The sequence below is a fragment of the Aspergillus mulundensis genome (genome assembly GCF_003369625.1).
Source record: "Aspergillus mulundensis strain DSM 5745 chromosome Unknown scaffold_1, whole genome shotgun sequence".
Lineage (NCBI taxonomy): Eukaryota > Fungi > Ascomycota > Eurotiomycetes > Eurotiales > Aspergillaceae > Aspergillus > Aspergillus mulundensis.
This window is the reverse complement of record NW_020797889.1, coordinates 1,790,182-1,811,269: the sequence shown is the minus strand read 5'-3', so window position 1 is coordinate 1,811,269 and position 21,088 is coordinate 1,790,182. Positions and strand designations below refer to the sequence as shown.

At 52.4% G+C, this 21,088-nt stretch overlaps 9 protein-coding genes across 9 annotated transcripts; 6 read left to right on the top strand and 3 right to left on the bottom strand.

Annotated features, from left to right (window-relative positions):
* Window positions 1–906, top strand: cbpA (putative calcineurin binding protein; the record flags this gene model as incomplete). Its single annotated transcript, XM_026744126.1, has 1 exon — window positions 1–906. The coding sequence occupies one exon, from the start codon at window positions 1–3 to the stop codon at window positions 904–906; it is 906 nt and encodes a 301-aa protein (XP_026607289.1).
* Window positions 907–1,303: 397 nt separating this feature from the next.
* DSM5745_02109 (arginyltransferase) lies at window positions 1,304–3,495 on the bottom strand (the record flags this gene model as incomplete). The annotated part of the gene is made up of 10 exons (XM_026744125.1): window positions 1,304–1,429; window positions 1,520–1,803; window positions 1,856–1,921; window positions 1,985–2,082; window positions 2,132–2,365; window positions 2,412–2,573; window positions 2,631–2,753; window positions 2,805–2,867; window positions 2,917–2,992; window positions 3,441–3,495. The coding sequence occupies 10 exons, from the start codon at window positions 3,493–3,495 to the stop codon at window positions 1,304–1,306; spliced, it is 1,287 nt and encodes a 428-aa protein (XP_026607288.1).
* A 4,695-nt stretch (window positions 3,496–8,190) lies between these two features.
* Window positions 8,191–9,341, top strand: DSM5745_02108 (DNA-directed RNA polymerase II core subunit RPB3; the record flags this gene model as incomplete). Its single annotated transcript, XM_026744124.1, has 3 exons — window positions 8,191–8,244; window positions 8,329–8,897; window positions 8,963–9,341. The coding sequence occupies 3 exons, from the start codon at window positions 8,191–8,193 to the stop codon at window positions 9,339–9,341; spliced, it is 1,002 nt and encodes a 333-aa protein (XP_026607287.1).
* Window positions 9,342–9,872: 531 nt separating this feature from the next.
* On the top strand, window positions 9,873–11,423 carry DSM5745_02107 (phenylalanine--tRNA ligase; the record flags this gene model as incomplete). The annotated part of the gene is made up of 1 exon (XM_026744123.1): window positions 9,873–11,423. The coding sequence occupies one exon, from the start codon at window positions 9,873–9,875 to the stop codon at window positions 11,421–11,423; it is 1,551 nt and encodes a 516-aa protein (XP_026607286.1).
* A 441-nt stretch (window positions 11,424–11,864) lies between these two features.
* DSM5745_02106 (putative mitochondrial dicarboxylate carrier) lies at window positions 11,865–12,995 on the top strand (the record flags this gene model as incomplete). Its single annotated transcript, XM_026744122.1, has 4 exons — window positions 11,865–12,003; window positions 12,036–12,082; window positions 12,143–12,241; window positions 12,312–12,995. 4 exons carry the CDS (start codon window positions 11,865–11,867, stop codon window positions 12,993–12,995), a joined length of 969 nt encoding a protein of 322 aa, XP_026607285.1.
* An 867-nt stretch (window positions 12,996–13,862) lies between these two features.
* Window positions 13,863–14,498, bottom strand: DSM5745_02105 (uncharacterized protein; the record flags this gene model as incomplete). Its single annotated transcript, XM_026744121.1, has 4 exons — window positions 13,863–13,931; window positions 13,994–14,057; window positions 14,115–14,386; window positions 14,460–14,498. 4 exons carry the CDS (start codon window positions 14,496–14,498, stop codon window positions 13,863–13,865), a joined length of 444 nt encoding a protein of 147 aa, XP_026607284.1.
* A 337-nt stretch (window positions 14,499–14,835) lies between these two features.
* DSM5745_02104 (uncharacterized protein) lies at window positions 14,836–15,398 on the top strand (the record flags this gene model as incomplete). The annotated part of the gene is made up of 5 exons (XM_026744120.1): window positions 14,836–14,892; window positions 14,968–14,983; window positions 15,060–15,122; window positions 15,182–15,194; window positions 15,299–15,398. The coding sequence occupies 5 exons, from the start codon at window positions 14,836–14,838 to the stop codon at window positions 15,396–15,398; spliced, it is 249 nt and encodes an 82-aa protein (XP_026607283.1).
* Window positions 15,399–15,661: 263 nt separating this feature from the next.
* Window positions 15,662–16,175, bottom strand: DSM5745_02103 (RNA-binding protein; the record flags this gene model as incomplete). Its single annotated transcript, XM_026744119.1, has 2 exons — window positions 15,662–15,802; window positions 15,855–16,175. 2 exons carry the CDS (start codon window positions 16,173–16,175, stop codon window positions 15,662–15,664), a joined length of 462 nt encoding a protein of 153 aa, XP_026607282.1.
* Window positions 16,176–16,592: 417 nt separating this feature from the next.
* sec31 (putative protein transport protein (SEC31)) lies at window positions 16,593–20,791 on the top strand (the record flags this gene model as incomplete). Its single annotated transcript, XM_026744118.1, has 7 exons — window positions 16,593–16,801; window positions 16,869–16,985; window positions 17,035–17,140; window positions 17,191–17,511; window positions 17,563–20,344; window positions 20,391–20,689; window positions 20,747–20,791. The coding sequence occupies 7 exons, from the start codon at window positions 16,593–16,595 to the stop codon at window positions 20,789–20,791; spliced, it is 3,879 nt and encodes a 1,292-aa protein (XP_026607281.1).
* Window positions 20,792–21,088: the final 297 nt, after the last annotated feature.

The following is a 21,088-nucleotide window of genomic DNA, read 5'->3' as shown; positions in this document are numbered from 1 at the left end:
ATGATGGGCACACTATCACCGCAATCGGCGCCCTCGTCGCCCTCCATCTCAGCGCGCCGCGCCTCGCGCTCTTCTACACACAAACCCTCACTGTCAATCGACCTCTCCAACCTCCCAGCACTCACCCAACCCTCCCCTCCAACAAACACCCTCCTAATCACGGACCTTAACGACCTCCACCTCTTCCAACCATCCTCTCTCGCCGCCATTCGCGAACTCATCGAATCCATCGCACCGCTAAACTCCTTCTCTCCGCTCCCCTCCTTCCGCCGCATCGTCGCCTCCTTCCACAACGAGGACGACGCCATCCGCGTCCGCAAGCATCTGGACCGCGAAAGCCTGCTGAACCGCGCCGTCACAAAGATCTACTTTGGCGAGCCAACGCCGCTTCTTGAAACCAACGACGCAGGCGGAATCAAGCATAAGCTCCTCGAAGCGCCGCAGGTCGATAAGCTGTTCTTTATCAGCCCGCCGCCATCCCCACCGCACGGGTGGGTGATGCGCACGGAAGATCCGCCTAACAAGGAGGTTCACGCCAGCGATCTTGCTCAGGCACTTGCTCAGCTGCAGACGGAGGGTTCCGGGTCTGCTGCCTTTGGCAGCAATGTCTACGCTACCTCTACCGCGCCAGCCCAGCAGATGCAGACTGACCCGGATACGCCAATGTCTCTTTCGTCTGACAAAAGACAAGGGAGCTGGCCGTTGTCTCAGCAGCGGAGCAGGAGCAGCACGCTAATCTACAACCCCGAGGAACACGGCAGCAGCCCAAATCTCCCTGCTGTCATGGTTGAAGATACAAGCGCCGACCCGGATGACATGGATGTTGAGATGAGCCCGATTGATATGCCCACGAAGCAGACGCCACCATTCAAGACTGCTCGGCCGCCTGTTGAGCTGATGGTCTGAACGTCTTTTCTGGCCGCTTCGTTGCTTCGTTGCTTCGCTGCTTCTTTGCTTTACGCCTGGGTCAACTGCATTTTAGCGCTTGGGTTCGGAGTTTGCTATTTGTCTAAATCGTGTTCATGTATCGCTGTTTTCGGCTTCGGTTCCGTTTATTTTCTTCTTCCTCAAACAGCTCATTGCGAGGCGTTCGGCTGGGATGATTTATTGGCAAACTGTTCGATGGCGACGTAATTAATGTGTTGCATTTGTGGCCGTTCAAATCAGGACTAGACATATCATGCATGAATCAATATTTGGCTTAATATCTTAAATCTTCACCTCTTTCATCCATCAATGTGCGACAACCTCTTCTAAATACTTGTAGATAAATTCGATACCGTAAAATATGGCCAGCTTCAATTCAGTCAAACAACACCACCGCGCTATCCTTGACGACAGCCGGTCCCAATGTCGCGGCCAATTCGGCGACAATCCCCTTGATAGACTGCGGCTCATCTATAGGCATCGTTTCCCATCCGACCAAGTCCTATTCGATGTCAGTCCATACACATAAGGAATATGCGGACACTGTTGACGAAACAACAAAAGGTAATAACATAGGGGCAGTAATACTCACACTCATATGTACAAACGACCCATGAACGAGCAATAGCCAGCTCCCCAGATCCAACTTCTTAACTTCGTCGACTGTAAGGACTCCCGGCATTTTCAGCGCAAAGAGGGAGACTTCCTCGTCGTTGATCTCGGCTTCGGCTTCGGCCTCTGCGCCACCGGCTGTGCTTGCTTCAGTTCCGGAGTCGGTGTTGGTGGCGCGGTCTCGCGAAAAAGATACATAAGGTCGGGTGTTGAGCTTTGTGGCTAGCTCGCCGTCAAGAGGATCCCAGGTGTGGGATTCGGGGTCTGTTGAGGTTAATGTCGATTGAATTTGGGGGTGGGTTTGAAGGCAGCGCACCGAGAATGTGTTGAGGTCGGAAAGTGCCCTTGTAGCGCATTTTTTGGCATGAGTGGATGTAGTAACCTGGTAGCGTTGTTAGAAAAGGCACAAGGCATTGGGTCCATTAACCGAGCAAGTGAAACTAACCCATATAGTAGTATTTATAGCCTTCTTCGATTGCGAGGGCTATCTCCCTCATCGCGCTCAGTTTGCCAATTTCCCAATGCTCGTAGTCCGGGTCGTAGCTTTGCCTGTTAGCTGTTGGCCGTACGCATTCGCATTGAGAAAGCTCACAAGATGTAAACCGAGCTGACCCCGTTAGGCATCAGATCCAAGACAGCGACGGCGATGAGCCTCCCGTCAAGCCGATAGCACTGATGCCACGACCCTAGTCTGCGCTGTGCATCTCGTTCATTGGGTTCGCTCCGCTTCAGTCCCGAACAGAGGAAACGCTTGAAATCTTTCGTTTGCCACTTAGAGAGATCCTCCTTGTGGACCTTAGTCTGGTACTTGCGGAATAGATCAAATCTAGATGATGTAAGTATATGTTTGATAGTTTGATATTCTCTCATACTTCGCCTGGGAGACAGTATCGCCTTCTATGTTGATCTCAAACCGATGCGCCGGTTCCAATGGCCTCTTCGTCTTCGGGTCAATTGGCCGCTTGACATTGCTATATTCGACCTCGTGGACGGCATCGACAACATCAAAGGTGCATTTTCGATGCTTCTTCTCCCTAGCAAGCTTGTCAGCGCACAGTACAAAGTTTCAGAAACCGAGGAAGACTGCTCACCCTCTGGTCTTCGGGCAGAGGTACGCAGCTCTGCGAATGTATTCCGGACCCAGAACAAACTTGTTCCAGCGGTTGATCGCCTTTCTTTGGTCTCTCCTTGGTTTGTAGGCCGAGGCCTCAAGCCTGGATCAATCAGCACCTTCAGAAGAAGCTGGCAGGGCACCAGAAACGCACCTCATGGTGTAGTGAGGACAGCATGACCGCTGCAGGTTCTGCTTGTAGTACAGGGTGCCGGACCTAGACGAAGGTCAGAAGATTGCATGTTTGCCACGGAATACTGCCTGACCTTCTCCATCCCCTATTGACGAGTTCTTCATAATGACCTGGACGAACCGAGACGGAGCTAGCGTAGTAAGAAGCACCTACGAGGGGATGCGTTTTAGCAATCCAGTCCGCAGCTGTCAGGTGGGGCTACGTCGACTGACTTCCGTTATCTGATTTACAGTATCCGCACGAGTTGCGTTGGTAACCTGAGGTGATGAATTGGTCAGAGCGATGCGGGCGACGAAGATGATCGCAGAGGATCCATCATCTTAGTCACGGCGAGTGGTCAATGATTTAACAGGATGGGCTGGATTGGGCAGGGGAGGCGAAGACGAAAATCAACGGATGAATCAAGAAGAAAACGACCAGGATAATCAGGCGTCGCGCAGTGACAGTGTGATCACTGACAGGATCATGGAGGGGCATGCCCCATACATCGTGAAGGGTAGATGAAGCTGAGGCGATTGGGAGAGAAGCAGGAGGAAAGAAACAAGAACCAATGGCCATTGCACGGGGAAGGGCAGACTGTTGTGACTGGCTACTCACCGAGGGGTCGGAACAGCGACAATTGCCTTGCTCGTTCGGCGTCAACCTGCTCCATGGCGTGGTGGTTGCGTGAGGCTGTATGACGGACAGCGAGTTGCAGACTGGGAATTTGGAACAGTAAAATTGTCAGCGCTCAAGGCGGGAAAGGAAGAAAAGAGGATGATATCCGGTTTGACGAGGGTTGATCGAGATGGAGAACAGCGGAAGTGGACGAAGCCGTGACGATGCGGTGGATGGCAGTTTGAAGTCCTCGACTCTCAGGCTAGGCTAGACTCAACAAGTTGATGCCGCTGTCTTGCACAGCCAGCACTGTTGATATAGTAGAAGTTGAAGGATAGTAGATAATTGGTCGCTGCTATCTCCTCGCACTTCTTGAAGTATATACGGGGTACTATAATGATGCTTCTAGAAGACATTGGCCCGCTCCCCTGTCGTTTGTTGTATGATGGCCGTTTCTTCTGGTCCAATCTGCGCGTCATCTGGATATTCCTTCTTGCCACTGAAGCCCACGACGACCTCCAGGATTGACGATGGTCACGATGCCAGCATTGACGTGCAGCATATATGGGGCAGCTTCTAACTATTGGCATCACGATATCCATCCAGCTACTACTCTAACTACTAACAGAGCACTAGTTTGATGGTCTTTGGCAGTCCGTACCGTACTGTACTTACACAAACAGCCTGTGACAGAATTTTTCAAGGTACCGTCCCTTTGCACTCCGCGGTCTACCGGTCTACCAGCTCGACTCTTTCTTTAATTTATTTGGCGGGCTATACGTCGGGATCTTTGTGCTCTTTGACCCAGACCCTGGGCTGATGATACATACCGTCGAGCTTTGACTTTCTAGGGGGAGATCTGTTGATCCAGCCGATCGCCTCCAGAAGTGATTCACGCGTGAGCTAATCTATTCTTATCCTGGCATCCTGCCCTCAATTTGATGGGGTTCATTTCCAGTTGAACCGCCTGCGTTACCCAGGTACGAATCCATATCTTCCGGCGCATTTGCGGACCTTGTTCGGTTCCACAATGAGTGAGACTCCGAATGAATAATTATTCCACACACAAATGAAACGTGGATATCCGGTAACCCAAGCGGTTTGGGGCTCAGCCATACCGGCATCATTGGGTTGACCGCAGTGAACCAGCACCGAATTCCCATCTTTCTCTTGTCCGACAGTCCGAGGTTAGGTATGCCCGACAGTATTCCGAAATCATCTGGTACGCTGGGAAGACAGGCCGCATTTATAAACTCATCAAGGCGTGCGCAAGCGCTTGCTTTACTGGGTCTGGTCCACTGTCTGTAGGTTCCTACTTACTGTACAGGGACCCTTCTTACTACTGCGTACCGACAATGCCAAGTCACAGACCGATTGCTGGGCTGTACCCGTAACCCTGTCAACGCGTGTCCTGCAGCAACGAAGCAGGAGCACAACTCCGAGGGTCGAGCAGCGAGCTTCAAGTCACAAGTCACGACTCACGACTCATGTTGCCAGGTATCAAAGTTAAATTCTCGAAAATCGCGGAGAAGCTGTCTTAACAAAGCATCCTCTTTTCTTTTTACTGCAGGAGCTCCTCTGAGGTAAAATTAAATTGGGTCCATGCCATGTCCGAGCGTAGTCTACCCTGCATGCTCCATCTTACCAAACTCGATTCTCGGATCAGCTTTTATTGTGTCATCATTTGATGGCCGATCAACGCGGGGCAGAGGGCAAACCCAGAGCACACGATATTATTCAGGAAGAGAGCTTTCCGAATCCCGACCCAACTGTCGCGTTTCTTTGTCTCGAACGAGCGGACCGGAAATAATAACGGTACGTCAATATGGACTACCTGCCCCATCCTTCAAACAATCATGCAGGCAATGTCTGGGGCATGCTGCAGATGCTACAAAAAATGTCCACGGCAACGAGGATAAATGAACCATGGGGTCGATCAGAGCATTGGTATTGCTCAATCTATGCTGTCGCTAGCTGCAGACGGCTTGGACTAGGGAAAGCAGGGGATGCGCATAAGATTAATTAGCGGCTCGAAAGTCACAAAGGGCTTGGGGATGCTCCAGCCACGATTGGATCGGGTCACGACAACGCAGCAAAAGATCTGTAAACGTGCGGATCCAAGATCCCAGCTGTTTTTCCGCCGTTTTGCTAGTACTACTTGCTACTGTAAGCGGGCAGACGAACTCCTGAGATGGACCATGGATGATGGTCGTGATGCTTTGTCTGCGTTCTGCGTATCTGATTTGGTATGTGATGTCATTAGAGGGCTGACAGGAGACTGCAGGAGACTGACAGCAAGTGGTCAATTATAATAGAAAGTGTAAACCACCGTCTGAAACAATGGCTAAAGACACCAGAGGACTAGGATCATAATAATATCCTTCACAATAAATCAGCATCATGCTTGTTGAATTAATGGACATCAACCTCGTATGACAAATACCGTATTACACATACGATACCGCTTATAGGGACCGACTCCGAATAGACCTGACTCCGGATCGCGCCGCCGCCCATTATCCCAAGCTGTCTCCTGGCCTCCCCTCCGTTTCTCTTCTCTTCTTCTATCCCCTCCCCTATTTCTATTCTATCTCCTCCAAGAACATGTCTACTTCCATCTCCAAGTCTTTCTCCAGGTTCCCGTCCGCCACGGGAGTGAACGGGTATACCTAGTTTTTCTCAAGTCGTTCCAGTCTTCCTCTTCCAAAAAAAAATTTCATTGCTTCTCGGCCGCCTTATTATTCCTCACCAGGAGAAGAGAGAAGCCCTGAACCGGCTGTCAGTCAGCTCCTATCCACCTCAGCTGGCCCCCCATTACTCCGGAAACCAAGAGTTTTGAAGTTTCTCTCTTTTTGGAACCTTCCTATACTATATATAGTGGCGTCATTCCTGTGAACGTTACTTTTCCCTCCATCTTTGCATCTTTGCTTCGGAAATCCTCCATTCATTATCTTTACCTCTGCGCGAAGTGCGACCGAAGCTGTATTCCTTCGATCACTTGATTCTTACGACATATAACTTTCTCTACGAGGTTCCTCAGACGGAGTTCTACATAATTTCCTCGCTGGTTCAACCATGGTGGACCAGGTTCGTTCAATGGAGTCCCGCGTAGGACGAAAAAACCAACGTGAGTTGCCCATATTCCGAGTTGTCATTCCGACAGCGCAACGCGCCGCCTTTCTCTTCTGTACATACCGTCATAGAGCCACGCTGACCTGCTCTACTCTCTAGGGTACGGATCCAAAGGCGAACGGCTAGTGGCCGGCGTCGTCCCGTTATCAAAAGACAAAAGCCTGGTGATGATGATTCAGTCCGTTGGCCGAGGTGGTTGGGTACTACCGAAAGGCGGATGGGAGACCGACGAAGCAAGTGCCCAACAAGCGGCTTGCAGAGAAGCCTGGGAAGAAGCCGGGGTAATATGCACTGTTCATCGGGATCTGGGGACGATAACAGACATGCGCCCATCAACAATGCTGACGTCCAACGCACCGAGAGCTTCATATCAGTTCTTTGAGGTCAGCGTGGATCGCGAGGAGGAACGGTGGCCCGAAATGCACAAGCGGAGGCGACAGTGGGTAAATTATACCCAGGCCGCCGCTGCTCTTGCGAGCCGCCCAGAGCTCCTAGAGGCGCTGAATCGAAGTTCCATGAAGAGATAGTCTGGCCCTACCTTTTCAATTAGGGCTGGACCTCGGACGGGCCTCTGGCCGTCCCTTTACGACTTGATATGATGCTCCATCTCAAAAGGTTTCTTTGCATTACCTACCCCCACATCATATTTAATTTGCGACTTCTTCTCTTTCCTTCTTTCTGTTTTTGGCTCTGGTCCGGTGTATTCTGGTGTTCGAGTGGTCCTATTGTCACAGCACAATCGGTTGGCGGCTTGTGGCTTTTTTTGCATGACATTGGTTTCATGCGGTTAACTATAGATCGGCGATACCGCGTCACCATAGAAGTTACAGGAATGGTTGGCGGCATTGTTGTGGATGGTTGGAAAAGTTCTTGATGTCGCTCGATCTTGATTTTTGGGTCAGATTATGGGATATTTGGATACACGCGCGATCTTCGCCCGAGGCCCCCGTGATCGGGTGGCATACTACTCTCTTGTCTGGGATATTTCTCATGTTCGAGAAATTATGGCTCGATGCTCGCTGATGAAGTAACATTTATTTCATCTCCATTTGGTCTGGTCTGGTCCGTATCCCTACTTAAGTAGGCTTTGCTTCTTCGGACTTTTGGATATTTCAAATCCACTAGACATCTGGACTAAGAAGGCAAAAAGAGACGAAATATTGGTGAACCAGCTTAGGTAAATCGTAGTATCTCAACGTTCAAGTAGACTGTAGACCATACGAGGATAGATAAATGAACACCCCATTCAGACTTTATTAACATTACTTAGTCATATGCTTCCTTGCTCCTTGCAATCATGCAAAGTGTACAACTCAGATTTGCCAATAATCTTTATAGAAGTACAAATATTCTCTGTTGTTGACTGGGCCAGTCAACCCCGTGGGTGGGTGGACTTTGATGCTAATTACCCCATGAGGCAAAGCGTGGAATTTCCCGTGAGGTTCATTCAGACCCATCAGACTTCACTCGCCAGGCAGAGCATCGCCGCCCGCACTCTCTCATCTCAGTTGATCTACTCACGCAGTGTTACAACTTGCTCCTAGTATATTCTCTGACTGTTCCTGGCTTTGGCTTATCATCACTCTCTTTGATACAGAGGCCCAGCCTCATCAACAATATGGACTATGAAATGGACATCGAGCCCACCGGGCCCCAGGTCACAGTGCGCGAGGTGAGTACCGTACCTTGCACCCGTCCCTGAGTCTGCTCTTTGCAATAAGTTTTGAAAAACTAACCTCACCCAACTCCGCAACAGGCCGAACCCTACCGCGTAGACTTCAAACTCAGCTCCGTCGACCTCGCCTTCGCCAACTCCCTCCGCCGCGTCATGCTCGCCGAAATCCCTACAATGGCCATCGACATCGTCGAAGTGGAAAAGAACTCTTCTGTCCTTCCCGATGAAATGCTTGCACATAGACTGGGCCTGATCCCGCTGGACTCGAAGAACTGCGACCAGGACGTCGAGTATACGCGCGACTGCGAGTGCGAGGACCACTGCGCCCGGTGTAGTGTTACACTCTCCCTTCATGCGCGCTGCACAAGCGACGAGATCATGCGTGTTTATGCGCGGGATCTAGTTATTGCCGGGGAGCGCGCGAATGAGTGGGTTGGAAACCCGGTTATCACAGACCCAGAGGGGAATGGCCCGCTTATTTGCAAGTTGAGACGCGGACAGGAGCTTAAAATGACTTGTATCGCGAAGAAGGGCATTGCGAAGGAGCATTCGAAGTGGGCACCTACTGCGGCGATCGGATTTGAGTATGATCCGCATAATAACCTCAGGCACGTGGATTACTGGTACGAGGAGGACCCGATCAAGGAATGGTATGTCGCCCTTTTTATCATCTTTATGCTGGCCCTATGCATAGCTGTCTGCTAACACCATGAAGGCCCGTCTCCCAAAATGCTGCCTGGGAACACGCAGCTCCCGCAGACCAGCCGTTTGACTATGACGCTCAACCTAACAACTTCTACATTGACGTTGAAAGCATTGGAAACCTCGACCCAGATATGATCATTCAGCAGGGAATCATCGTTCTCCAGCGCAAACTCGCCTCCGCCATCTCGGCTCTCTCGGGCAATGCTGATCAGAACGGCATCGCCGACGAAGATATGATGGGTGTTCAAAGCCCAGACGCCTATGAGCCTCGCGAGGATGGCAGCTATACAGCGTATGCCAATGGCGGAAACGCAAGTGCTTGGGGTGGTGCTAATGCTACGACGCCCTACGGTGCTACTCCGTATGGCGGCGGCGGTTATGGGTTCTAATCTTCGAACGCTCATAATCATTCCGTTTGTCTATGCCGGTCGAAACCGGAAGATCGTTGATAAACGCAAAAACGTACTTGGGCAACTTCATTTAGCATGGGACGGAGTTGGCGGTTTGAAGGGTTCATTTGCAGCCTTGGCGCGTGTCTTCTCATTTAATTTCACCTTAACTACTGATTATCTACCGACTAAGTATCAGCAGGCTTCTCTTTCTTGTATTATCTTTCTTCTTGCTTTCTAGTTTATGTCACCATTAGGTCAGGATACGCAGCGAATGGCCCAAATAGACAGATACCTTATAGGATAGAGGATTCTTCGGGCTATAATGCAGTACATATGCGCCTACGGTTGATACATGAGATAAATACAGTAGAGCAACTCACTATGTAACTATCCTTTCCTGTTGATGGGCACACTCCGATATACTTCCTACCGGCTGGTAGTTGATCCGTGCCGAGGGAATATTTGTTTCGCATCAAGCCATCAACCGACGTCTCTGTCTCTTGCACGCCCCAATTAACGCCGGAAGACATGCGTTTGTTTGCTACGAGCAGGGCCTTGCGCCTCGGAAGCGGAAGGTGGTCAAGTGTCTCAGCCCGAAGCAGCATCCGCCTCCCACTGTCCCGTCTCTCAGATGCTCGTTCGGTCCGCCATAGAGAGTGGAGCTCTACAGTTGTACGGAGTACACAGGATACAACGAACAAGCCCGAATCCACAGTAACAAGCCCATCAGCTTTCCCAAAGGACCTGACAGTAGAGGGCAAGACGTACTCCACTGATGACTGGACGAACACCCCCGATACAATTCTCTCGCACGTCGACCGCCGACTGTATCTCGATGAAAACCACCCGCTCGCAATCACGCGCAAGCTCATCGAGAGCCAATTCCCTGGTCCCATCTACGGCAACTACTCTGAGAAAAACCCTATTGTGACGACCGCCCAGAATTTTGATGTCCTCGGTTTTCCCGCGGACCATCCCGGCCGGAGTCGCACGGATACGTACTACCTGAACAGCAAGACGGTTCTACGGACTCATACGAGCGCCCACCAGCAGGCATACTTCCAACAGATCAACCGCAATGAGGCGACGCGTCCAGAGGAGGTTGGATATACCGTTGTTGCGGATGTTTACCGCAGAGATGCGATTGATCGCAGCCACTACCCGGTGTTCCACCAGATGGAAGGCGCCATGCTATGGAAGCGCCCTGTGGACAAACCACTCGATCACGCGAGTCAGACCGCCGCGGCGATCATGAAAGACGTTAACAGCATCCCGACCCATGACGTACCAGTTGAGGACCCGAACCCCACCATTCATGAGCAGCGCAACCCTCTCCAAGCCGAGTATCACAGCGAGGAGGAAGTCGAAGCTATCGCCGCGCATCTCAAGAGATCACTGGAGAGAATGGTCATTAAGGTTTTCACCGAGGCGCAAAAGGCTGCTGCGGCATCGGAGGGAATTGAAACAGAGCCTCTGAGGGTCCGGTGGGTGGAGGCATATTTCCCCTTTACCAGCCCATCGTGGGAGCTTGAGGTGTTCTGGCAGGGTGACTGGCTCGAGATCTTGGGTTGCGGCGTGGTTAAGCAGGAGCTCCTAAACAACTCCGACGTGTCGAACCGCGTGGGATGGGCGTTTGGCTTGGGTCTGGAGCGCATCGCCATGCTTCTTTTCAACATCCCCGACATCCGGCTATTCTGGTCGAGAGACGAGCGGTTCCTCTCGCAGTTTAGGGCTGGCCAAATCACGCGCTTCCAGCCGTTCTCCAAGTACCCCGCTTGCTACAAGGATGTTGCGTTTTGGCTTCCTTCCGCGGCTGTCAGCGGCGGAAGTGCAGCTGGCGGCGCGGTGCCGGTTCATGAGAACGACATCATGGAGATTGTGCGCGGCATAGGTGGTGACCTTGTCGAGGATGTGAAGTTAATTGACGAGTTCACCCACCCCAAGACTAGCCGCAAGAGCTTGTGCTATCGGATCAACTACCGCAGTTTGGAGCGCACGTTGACAAACGAGGAGACCAATGATCTCCACGAGGGCGTGCGGCAGAAGCTTGTCAACCAGTTGGGTGTTGAACTACGATAGGCTCACCAGAAGCTATCTACCTATGTATATATGTGTATAATATTGAATCAACTGTACAAGATTTCGGCTACTAATCTGCTTAAACTGGACTACTCGTCGCCATCGACCAGCATTGCCGTCTCGGCCGCAGCACAAGTAACCGACAAAAGTATTGCCTTCGTCATAGCGGACCAGCCCATAAACATGCAGAACCAGAGCCAGAACCATATAACCGGCGCTCTACCGAAGAATGCCGCATCGCCGCCTCGCCGCAGGTGGAGCCTGCTGGCAAGCATAAACCGAGACGCTGATTGGCGGACCCCGCTGACGTCTCCGAAGCGGCAGAGTCTCGGAGCCTTGATCTATCTCCGTCCTGCACCTTAAAATTCTCAGCAATCTCCAACTTTCTCTCCACTCCAACTCCACGATCCTTGCGCGCATGTCAACGTGCTGTTGTTGATCATGGCAAGCACCGCGAAGTTGGAGATCTCACATCCTCCGCAGCAGGTCACCAAACCTGTCAAGAAGGTGCATTATCCCTTCTGGTTTGGTGGCTCTGCGTCATGCTTTGCGGCTGCGGTTACACATCCGCTGGATCTTGGTGAGCCTTTCTCTTATTCCCCTTAACTTTAGAATATTTTGCTGTGGGACTGCTGCTAATACGTGGAATTACAGTTAAGGTACACCTCTCTTATCCTTTGTCGCATCATGATTCAGGAACTAAGACTTCGAATTGATAGGTCCGTCTGCAGACCCGGGGGCCTGGTGCGCCCTCGACGATGGTGGGCACTTTTGCGCATATCTTGCGGAATAATGGATTCTTTGGTTTATATAATGGGGTACGTTACCACCTTTTGAAGGAAACGCCGAAAAAAAGTACTGCGCTCACATCCATCTCTTTCGTTATAGCTCTCGGCAGCTCTTTTGCGCCAACTCACATATTCTACCACTCGCTTTGGAATATACGAGGAACTCAAATCTCGATTTACCTCGCCATCGGCACCACCTAGCTTCTTCACCCTTCTTGGAATGGCTTGCACATCTGGTATCCTCGGAGGCATCGCAGGCAACCCAGCCGACGTCCTCAACGTGCGCATGCAATCCGATGCCGCGCTCCCGCCCGCTCAACGGCGCAATTACCGCCATGCCTTTCACGGCCTCGTCCAGATGACCCGCACCGAGGGTTTCTCTAGTCTCTTCCGCGGCGTGTGGCCCAACTCCACACGCGCCGTCCTGATGACATCCTCCCAGCTGGTATCCTACGATCTCTTCAAACGCGTGTGCCTTGAGAAGTTCGGCATGAAGGACAATGTCGGTACACACTTCACCGCGTCTTTCGCAGCGGGATTCGTTGCCACGACGGTCTGCAGCCCCGTCGACGTGATCAAGACTAGGGTCATGAGCGCTTCTCATACCGAGACCGGCGGACACAACATCGTTGGTCTCCTTCGCGAGATCACTCGCAAGGAGGGCTTTGCTTGGGCTTTCCGCGGTTGGGTGCCCAGTTTTATTCGATTGGGCCCGCACACGATTGCGACATTCATTTTCCTTGAGGAGCACAAGAAGCTTTACCGTTACCTGAAGGGGATTTGATTTTCCGACTTACATATACGACGGTCATGTAGACGTCCTCTTTGATGCACCATATGTGCCTATCTGAGAGCGAGGAGATACCCTGACTTTTTTTTTGAATATTTCCGATCTCCTTACCATTTGGATTCCCTACCTCTTACGATTCGATGTTTGAATTTCCCGCTTGGATACGTTTCTGCACATAGCATGCGTGGATTATGGCCGCCGACACCCTTTGCCACATCCCTCTCTCCAGGTCCACGATTATGGCGGTGCGTGGGCCACACCGAGTTACCCTCTCCCTACCCTCCCTACCTTCTCATCCCTTTGGCGAACTTACTCAGACCAGATAGATCTTGCATGCATTCATTTGCGTGGGTCGCCAGCGGCGCAGAAAGCGCGGGTGGCCTTTTTTCTTACTCGTCTTCCAGGACAGACCGCACTTTTGTTTTTGGTTTGTTAGTTTGGTGTATATATCGTGGTTTGTTGTTAGCTTTACTTGGTTGATAGATGAGCATAGATCAGAGTAGACAGTGTCAGTCAGTCAGATAAAATAGAGAGTTATCTTAGTGAATATTTTACTATGTATACAAGGAAACTAGTGTTTGAAAAGCAGTGATCTTGATACTGCTACCATTCCCTCGGGTTTTCCGAGACTACGCCGATCTATAGTATCATACGATGTTTGTCTCAGGGCTACGACAATGATTAGGTAATCCCAGAAGCTTGACACTCAATGTGCATATGCATATTTCGGGACTACGGCCATCCTATATACAGCCCTAGGAGACGAAGACAAGGGAAACGAGGAGGCTGAAGCTTGTATCATAATCTTCGCGGAACGGGTAGAGTACATGTTGACAAAGGAACAGCCATTCGAAGTTTAAATCACCGCTGGAATTCTAGTACAGTCTGGTCTAATTTACCGGTCCAGGCGGGCGGGGAAGTTGCCGGCCTCTGCGATTGTTATCAGTACATGTTTTACTTTTGATAGTAGAAAGAGCAAGGTGTGGACATACCGCGCTGCTCGTCCCACCGGTCAGTCCAGGGCTTAGGGCAGAGGGATCGGAAGGCGAGGTAGAACTGCGATGGTTGTTAGAGGCTGTTCCTTATAGAATTTGTGGCTGTTGCGGGTTTTACCTGGCGGCATGGGCGGAAGTCTTCACCCTTGGCGGTGACGCACTTGTGGTAGTCGACGTAGTTTTGCCAGCAGTGCTTGGTCCTGGTATGTTGTTAACAGACTGATCGCGAGAAATAACTGAGTGCGAAACGTACTGGTTCTGCTGAGGGAAACGGGCGTCGTAACCTAGTGCATTGGGAACGCAATTGTCAGCTCCAGGGACCTCGGATACAGAGCGGAGATCGTTGAGAAGCGATTCAATGGGCCCGGATATTTGTGAGAGACATACCGGCTAGAAAATAGTTAGCAATTGAGTCTTATCAAAGCGCGATTGAGCAAATTGAGCTCGGGAAAGAGAAACTCACCAGTGACGAACTTGAAGGGCTTGGTCTCCATGGGCTCATCGGGATCGGCTTCAGGAATGGCACCCATTTTGGCGGTAGTGGTTCAATCAACGAAGCGAAGCTTGATTGAAGGGATTGGAGGGGGGATGCGGAGGGAGTGAGAGTCGTTGACAGAGGAGGTGGTGGTGAGAGCGAGGGTGGAACGACCCGTGAAGTCCCATGCCGGGAGCGACCGCCCAGGTAAACGAGCCAGTCAGACGCCGAGATTTCCTAACCAGCACCTGCACCCGAAGCCGTCAAGTCGAGCTCCGTCACCACATCCGATTCTCGATCTCGACCTCATCCCACCCCAGTGCTGTTGTGTCTCGTACAGTTCCATCACCACTCTTCCTTCGCCATGTACCCCTCTCCCATTCTGAGGATGCAGCCTACTCGGCCCTCTTTCGCTACTCCTGTGCGTACCTATCGTCCTATCCCTGGTTGCATGATGTGAAAAAAAGGCTTGGCGGTTGCTAACTGGACATAACAGAAGGAAGGCCAGAGCGGTATGAATATTCATGAGGATCGCATTGACGATTGTTATATGGATATGCTGGCGTGGCTGGACTAACAGTTTCCTAGCTCACACCATCTCTCAGCGTCTGCGCACTCTGAAGAGGATCCCTCCGGAGTTGCTCCCTCTCGGTATGCCGTTGCTATTTCCACTGCTTCGCGCCATTGAATGTTGTACTAATTATCTACAGGTGTCGTTCTTGGGTATGTTATTCTCTAGTATATGGAGCCCATTACTTTACTTGAAGACCCCCGATTCCGCCACATCCGCTCAATGTCCTCCCTTATCTCACTGACACCTCGTGCAGTGTCGCCGTCGGAGCTGCTATCTACTCCAGCACCAAGAAGCTCATGACCGACAAGACTCTCCGTCTTACCCCCAACCGTCCCGAGGACCGTGAGCACTAAAATGTATTATCACATTCTTGATTCCATGCAGTGGCCAATCTGAGCTTTCCTGTTCGTTTTGTGAGTCGATATGTATTATCCACGACCAAGTTGATGTCACGGGAGGCGGTGGAGGGTGATATTCCGAGGATTCCCAGGCTCGGGGTTGGAGCGCCTGTATATAGTACGGCTTGAACAGAGGGTTCTGATGGGTAATATTTCGCAATATTACTGTCGTCTGGCTAGCCTCGGCTTTTCCCACGTCGTAGCTGTAATCCTAAAGATCATTCAGGCTTCGGCCCTGCAACGTCTAACTCTTCCAGCCGGCGCATTGGGTCTTGCGAAGGCTCGCCATCTTCCATGCTCGGCTCCCCGGCCGCCAGCTTATCTTCTTCGCTCACGGCGTATTTGGACAAGTAACCCTCCTGTTCGCAGTTAAAATCATATTCGTGATCTGTACGTCATGCGTAGACACACCTGTTCCCAGATCGCCGTCTTGCTTCCGAGGCCTTCATTGGCGTCCTTTTGCGGTTTTGCGGGGGCAACCTTTATCGTACGTCCGTATAGCTCGCTTCCGTCCATGTTGTCGATCGCCTCTTTCGCATCTTCAGGTAGATCAAACTCCACATATCCAAAGCCTCGATGGTTGTCATTAGAGTTGGGCAGGTCGGGTTTCGGCAGCGTAATATCAACAACCTCTCCGAAGGGTACAAACGCCTCGGCCAAGGTTTGAACGGACACGGCTTGGTCGAGCCCGCCAACGTAAACCGTACACTTCAAACGGGTTTTCTCGCTCATCGTGACTCTGACTTGGAGTATGTAATCCGCGTATATCGGCGTTGCGGTGAAGCTCTTCCTGACTCCCAATCCCAAAGCCGAGCGGGCATTCTGATACTAATCACGTGCCATGATCTGTCTGGGACTCTGGGTGTTTGGCGAGCTCCAAATCGGGTTTAGGCCGAAATTGGGCCCCCCGGAGGACACTTGGCTTGGTTGCGCGGGAGCCAGACTGCACTACTGAGCCCAGCCCAGAACGACTCGATCGCTTCTCTACGTCCATGCACCCCTCGGTTCTCGATTAGAGGGGAGAATCGTTGTTGGATAACTTGTTAACTCTTCTTATAATCCCTTCCGTGTCATAATTCTGAGCATTCCGCGTGCACGACCTTCCGCTCCCTATCTATACCCCCACACCAGCAAACCCCTACTTTCAGCATGGTGCGTCTGAGGGAGATTCCCCGGACGGCCACCTTCGCCTGGTCCCCCGGGGCTGCCTCGCCATTGATCGCCACCGGTACGCGGGCTGGCGCTGTCGATGCCGATTTCTCAAATGAGACATGTCTTGAGCTTTGGGATCTGGGCCTGAGCAACCAGGATGCTGGTGCGGAGCTGCAGCCAGTAGCTAAGATTGACACCGACTCGGGGTATGTTTGTGCTTTACAGCTGCGGCTACCCGTTTGTGATCGTAAAAGCTAATCGGTGTTTGTATAGCTTCAATGACCTCGCCTGGACGGATTCCGACGATATCTCGCGGGGAATAATTGCTGGTGGTCTCGAGAGCGGATCCCTCGATTTATGGGATGCTGACAAGCTGTTGAGTGGTACAAGGTTGGTTACCAACGAATAATCATCTCAATGGCAGTGCTGATGGGACAAGTGATGCTGTATTATCGAGGAGCTCGAAACACTCCGGGGCCATTAAGGCCTTACAGTTCAACCCTAGGCACTCCAGCTTACTAGCTACAGGAGGTGCCAAGGGAGAGGTTAGTGCTGAGGATATCTGTCAGGCTGGACTGTTACTAATATTGCATAGCTGTACATCTCCGATCTCAACGACCTCGAGAACCCTTACCGACTCGGGAGCACCACCGCCCGCGCCGACGACATTGAATGTTTGGACTGGAACAAGAAGGTGGCGCATATTCTGGTTACCGGTAGCAGCGCTGGGTTCGTTACCGTGTGGGATGTCAAGACAAAGAAAGAGAGCTTGACGCTCAATAACTTGGGACGGAAAGCTGTCAGTGCTGTTGCTTGGGATCCTGAGAAGCCTACCAAGCTCGTTACAGCGACACCGCTCGAATCAGACCCGATCATCAATGTTTGGGATCTTAGGAATTCCCATGCTCCAGAGCGTGTAGGTGACGCAATTCTTTAAAAGGATATCATCATTTCTAACAGGACTTAGACCCTCCGCGGACACGAGGCCGGTGTTTTGTCGCTCTCTTGGTGTGCCCAAGATCCCGATCTACTTCTTTCTTCCGGCAAAGACAACCGCACGATTTGCTGGAATCCCCAGACTGGAGTTTCCTATGGTGAATTCCCTGTCGTCACAAACTGGACATTCCAAACACGATGGAACCCTCGCAATCCCAACTTCTTCGCCACCGCTTCGTTCGACGGTCGGATCTCGATTCAGACTATCCAGAACACCAGCACGGAAACCGCCAAGGCTGTCGCTGACCAAAACCAGGCCCTTGATGGAGAGGACTTCTTTGCCAAGGCTCAGAGTCAGCCCCAGGTCTCGAGCTTTTCGTTGCCAAAGGCCCCCAAGTGGCTGGAGCGACCTTGCAGCGCCGCGTTTGGTTTCGGTGGTCGGGTAGTTTCAGTCAACCTTCTTGAGAAGGGCGGACGTGCGTCAAAGATCAAGATCACGCCTTTTGAAGTCGACGATGCGGTTGGGAAGTCCACTGAGACCTTTGAAACAGCGCTCAAGGAGGGCGATCTTAAGAGCATCTGCGAGAACGGGGTTTCGAGCGCTACTACTGAGGAAGAAAAGGCGGACTGGAAGGTGATTGAGGCGTTGCTGTCTGGTAGCCCCCGGAAGAGCCTGGTGGAGTATCTCGGCTTCAATGACCAGGCAGATGATGTTTCCGAGGGATTGGCCAAGCTTGGTTTGACGAAGGAGGATGAAGCAAATGGCGAGTCGTCCCCCAAGGAGTCCCGCGGGCCGGGAGCCAAGAAGCACAAGCGCCTGCAATCGATGTTCGATGCTAGTCCTGATGACAACTTTCTGTCTGATCTTGCCGCTTCCAAGGGTGCGAAGACCAACAACCCCTTCCAAATCTTCAATGGTGAGGAGTCCGAGGCCGACAAGAGCATTACCCGGGCCTTGCTTCTGGGCGATTTCGAGAAAGCCCTTGACCATGCGCTCAAGGAGGACCGCATGTCGGACGCGTTCATGATCGCTATCGTTGGTGGTCAAAAGTGTATCCAAAAGGCGCAGGAGCACTACTTCTCCAAGCAGACGGAGAGCCCGAACTACGTACGCCTGCTTGCTTCCGTCGTTGGCAAGAACCTCTGGGATGTTGTATACAATGCTGAGCTGTCCAACTGGAAGGAGATCATGGTGGCTCTTTGCACATTCGCGGAAGATAAGGACTTTGCCGATCTCTGCGATGCCCTTGGTGACCGCCTTGAGGAGCAGATCCGAAACACTGGAGACAAGGCTGCTCGCAAGGACGCCTCTTTCTGCTACCTTGCCGGTTCGAAGTTGGAGAAGGTGGTCTCTATCTGGATCGAGGAACAGCGCGAGAGTGAGCAGACGGCTATCGAGACGGCTACCGACGATTCCAGTTTCTCTATCCACGTTCGTGCCCTTCAGTCATTGATCGAGAAGGTGACAATCTTCCGTCAAGTCACCAAGTTCGAGGACACGGAGCGTACCAAGGATTCCGACTGGAAGCTCGGTGTGCTTTATGACAAGTACATTGAATATGCTGATGTTGTCGCGACCCATGGACGTCTTCAAGTCGCGCAGAAGTACCTTGACCTTGTCCCGGAGAAACACCCCGAAGCCGAGATTGCCAGGAACCGCATCAAGTTAGCGACGAGGCAGCCTACTACTACCAGGGCTCAACCCGCTGCGGCTGCCGTCAGGGCCACTCCCAACAAGCCCCTCCCCCAGCCGTCTGCGTACCAACCCGCGACAACTTTCTCCGCCGGGGCCCGAGCTGCCGCCCCGACCTCCTACACACCTCCCGCTCCCGCTACAAACCCCTATGCTCCTCCTGCTGCTGCTGCTCCAAATACTTATGCTCCTCCTGCTGCTGCTGCTCCAAACACTTATGCTCCTCCTGCCGCCGCTTCAAATCCTTATGCTCCCCCTACCGCCGCTGCCAACCCTTACGCTCCATCGGCTGCGGCTCCTTCACAACCCACAAACCCCTATGCGCCAGCGGCTGGTAGCTACGCGCCTCCTGCAGGGTATCAGCCCCGCCAACAATCTTTCGGCGCTCCTCCTCCGTCAGTAGGCGGCGTTCCCCCTCCACCCCGCGCTTCCAGCCAATCTCCTGCGACGGTCACCACATACACCACAGCTAAGAACCTGCCCGCATGGAACGACTTGCCCGAGGGCTTCGCCAAGCAGCCCGTTTCGCGCAGAGGAACTCCGGCGTCTAGTGCGCCCATCGCCTCGCCGTTCCCTAACCAATCTCCACCCGTCACACAGGGTCCTCCTCCTGTAGGTGCTGGTCCCCAGAGGACACCGTCAGTCCCGCCTCCTCCCAAGGGCGTTGCTCCGCCTCCCCGCATGACTTCACCGCTGTCAGCAAGTCAAGTCCCGCCCAACCCGCTCTCCGCCGCTCAACCACCCCCGAACCCCTACGCTGCTCTGCCGACGTCGCCCCCAGTTAGCACTATGGCGCCACCAGCATCAATCCCTCGTGGACCATCTCCTTACAATGCGCCACAGACGATGCCTCCACCCACCAACCGGTACGCGCCGAGCCCGGCAGCTCAGGCGGCCAGCCCACAACTCCAAACGCGAGCTCCTGTTCCTCCCCCTCCCCAGGCAGCTGCTTCTCCCTACGCCCCTCCACCACCCGCACAGCCTCTGGCAGCCAACCCTTACGCTCCTAGCACGCCGCCTCCCATGCAGCCGCCTGTGCAGCAAGCGCCGCCGCCTCAGGCCGCGGGATCTCGACCAGGCACAGCCACTTCTATGAAGGCCCCTGCGCCTCCCAAATACCGTAAGTCCACCACTTCCTATTCAGCTCAAATTCCTAACCTCTATAGCTCCCGGTGACCACTCGCACATTCCCGCCGACGCACAGCCTATCTTTGAGATCCTCTCCGAGGACATGCAGCGCGTCAAGGCTCGCGCTCCGTCATCGTTCAAGGCACAAGTTGACGACGCCGAGCGGAGGTTGAACTTCCTATTCGACCATCTCAACAATGAAGACCTTCTCAAGCCCAACACCGTCCAGGACATGGTGCAGCTCGCCCGCGCCATTCAAGCGCGTGACTACGAGACCGCTCGCACGATCCACATTGATATCATGACAAACCGTAACGATGAATGCGGCAACTGGATGGTAAGTCTACATATCCCATCAATCACGTACCTTCTTTTGCTAATTATTTGTCGTTAGGTCGGTGTGAAGCGTCTTATTAGCATGAGTAAAGCGACCCCATAGATTAGTAGAGTATACCACTGGCAAATACCCGTGTACAAAGGGAGCCCGCGACCAGTGGGATGATTGTCCGGGAATTTTAGTTTCTTTCATGTTTACTTCAACTGTCAATGTTATATTAATGTTTCGTTTTTCATCTCGTCTCCGTAGCAGACTCGTAGGCATGGGTGTAAGCAGTTGCGTGGTTCGATTCGGCCTAGTCAAAGTACAATCAAAGTACAAGGGCCAAGCGCCTCATTCCGGCTTTCTTTATCATAGCCGAACATAACAACAGGCAGCATCGAATCGGTGTACATGGAT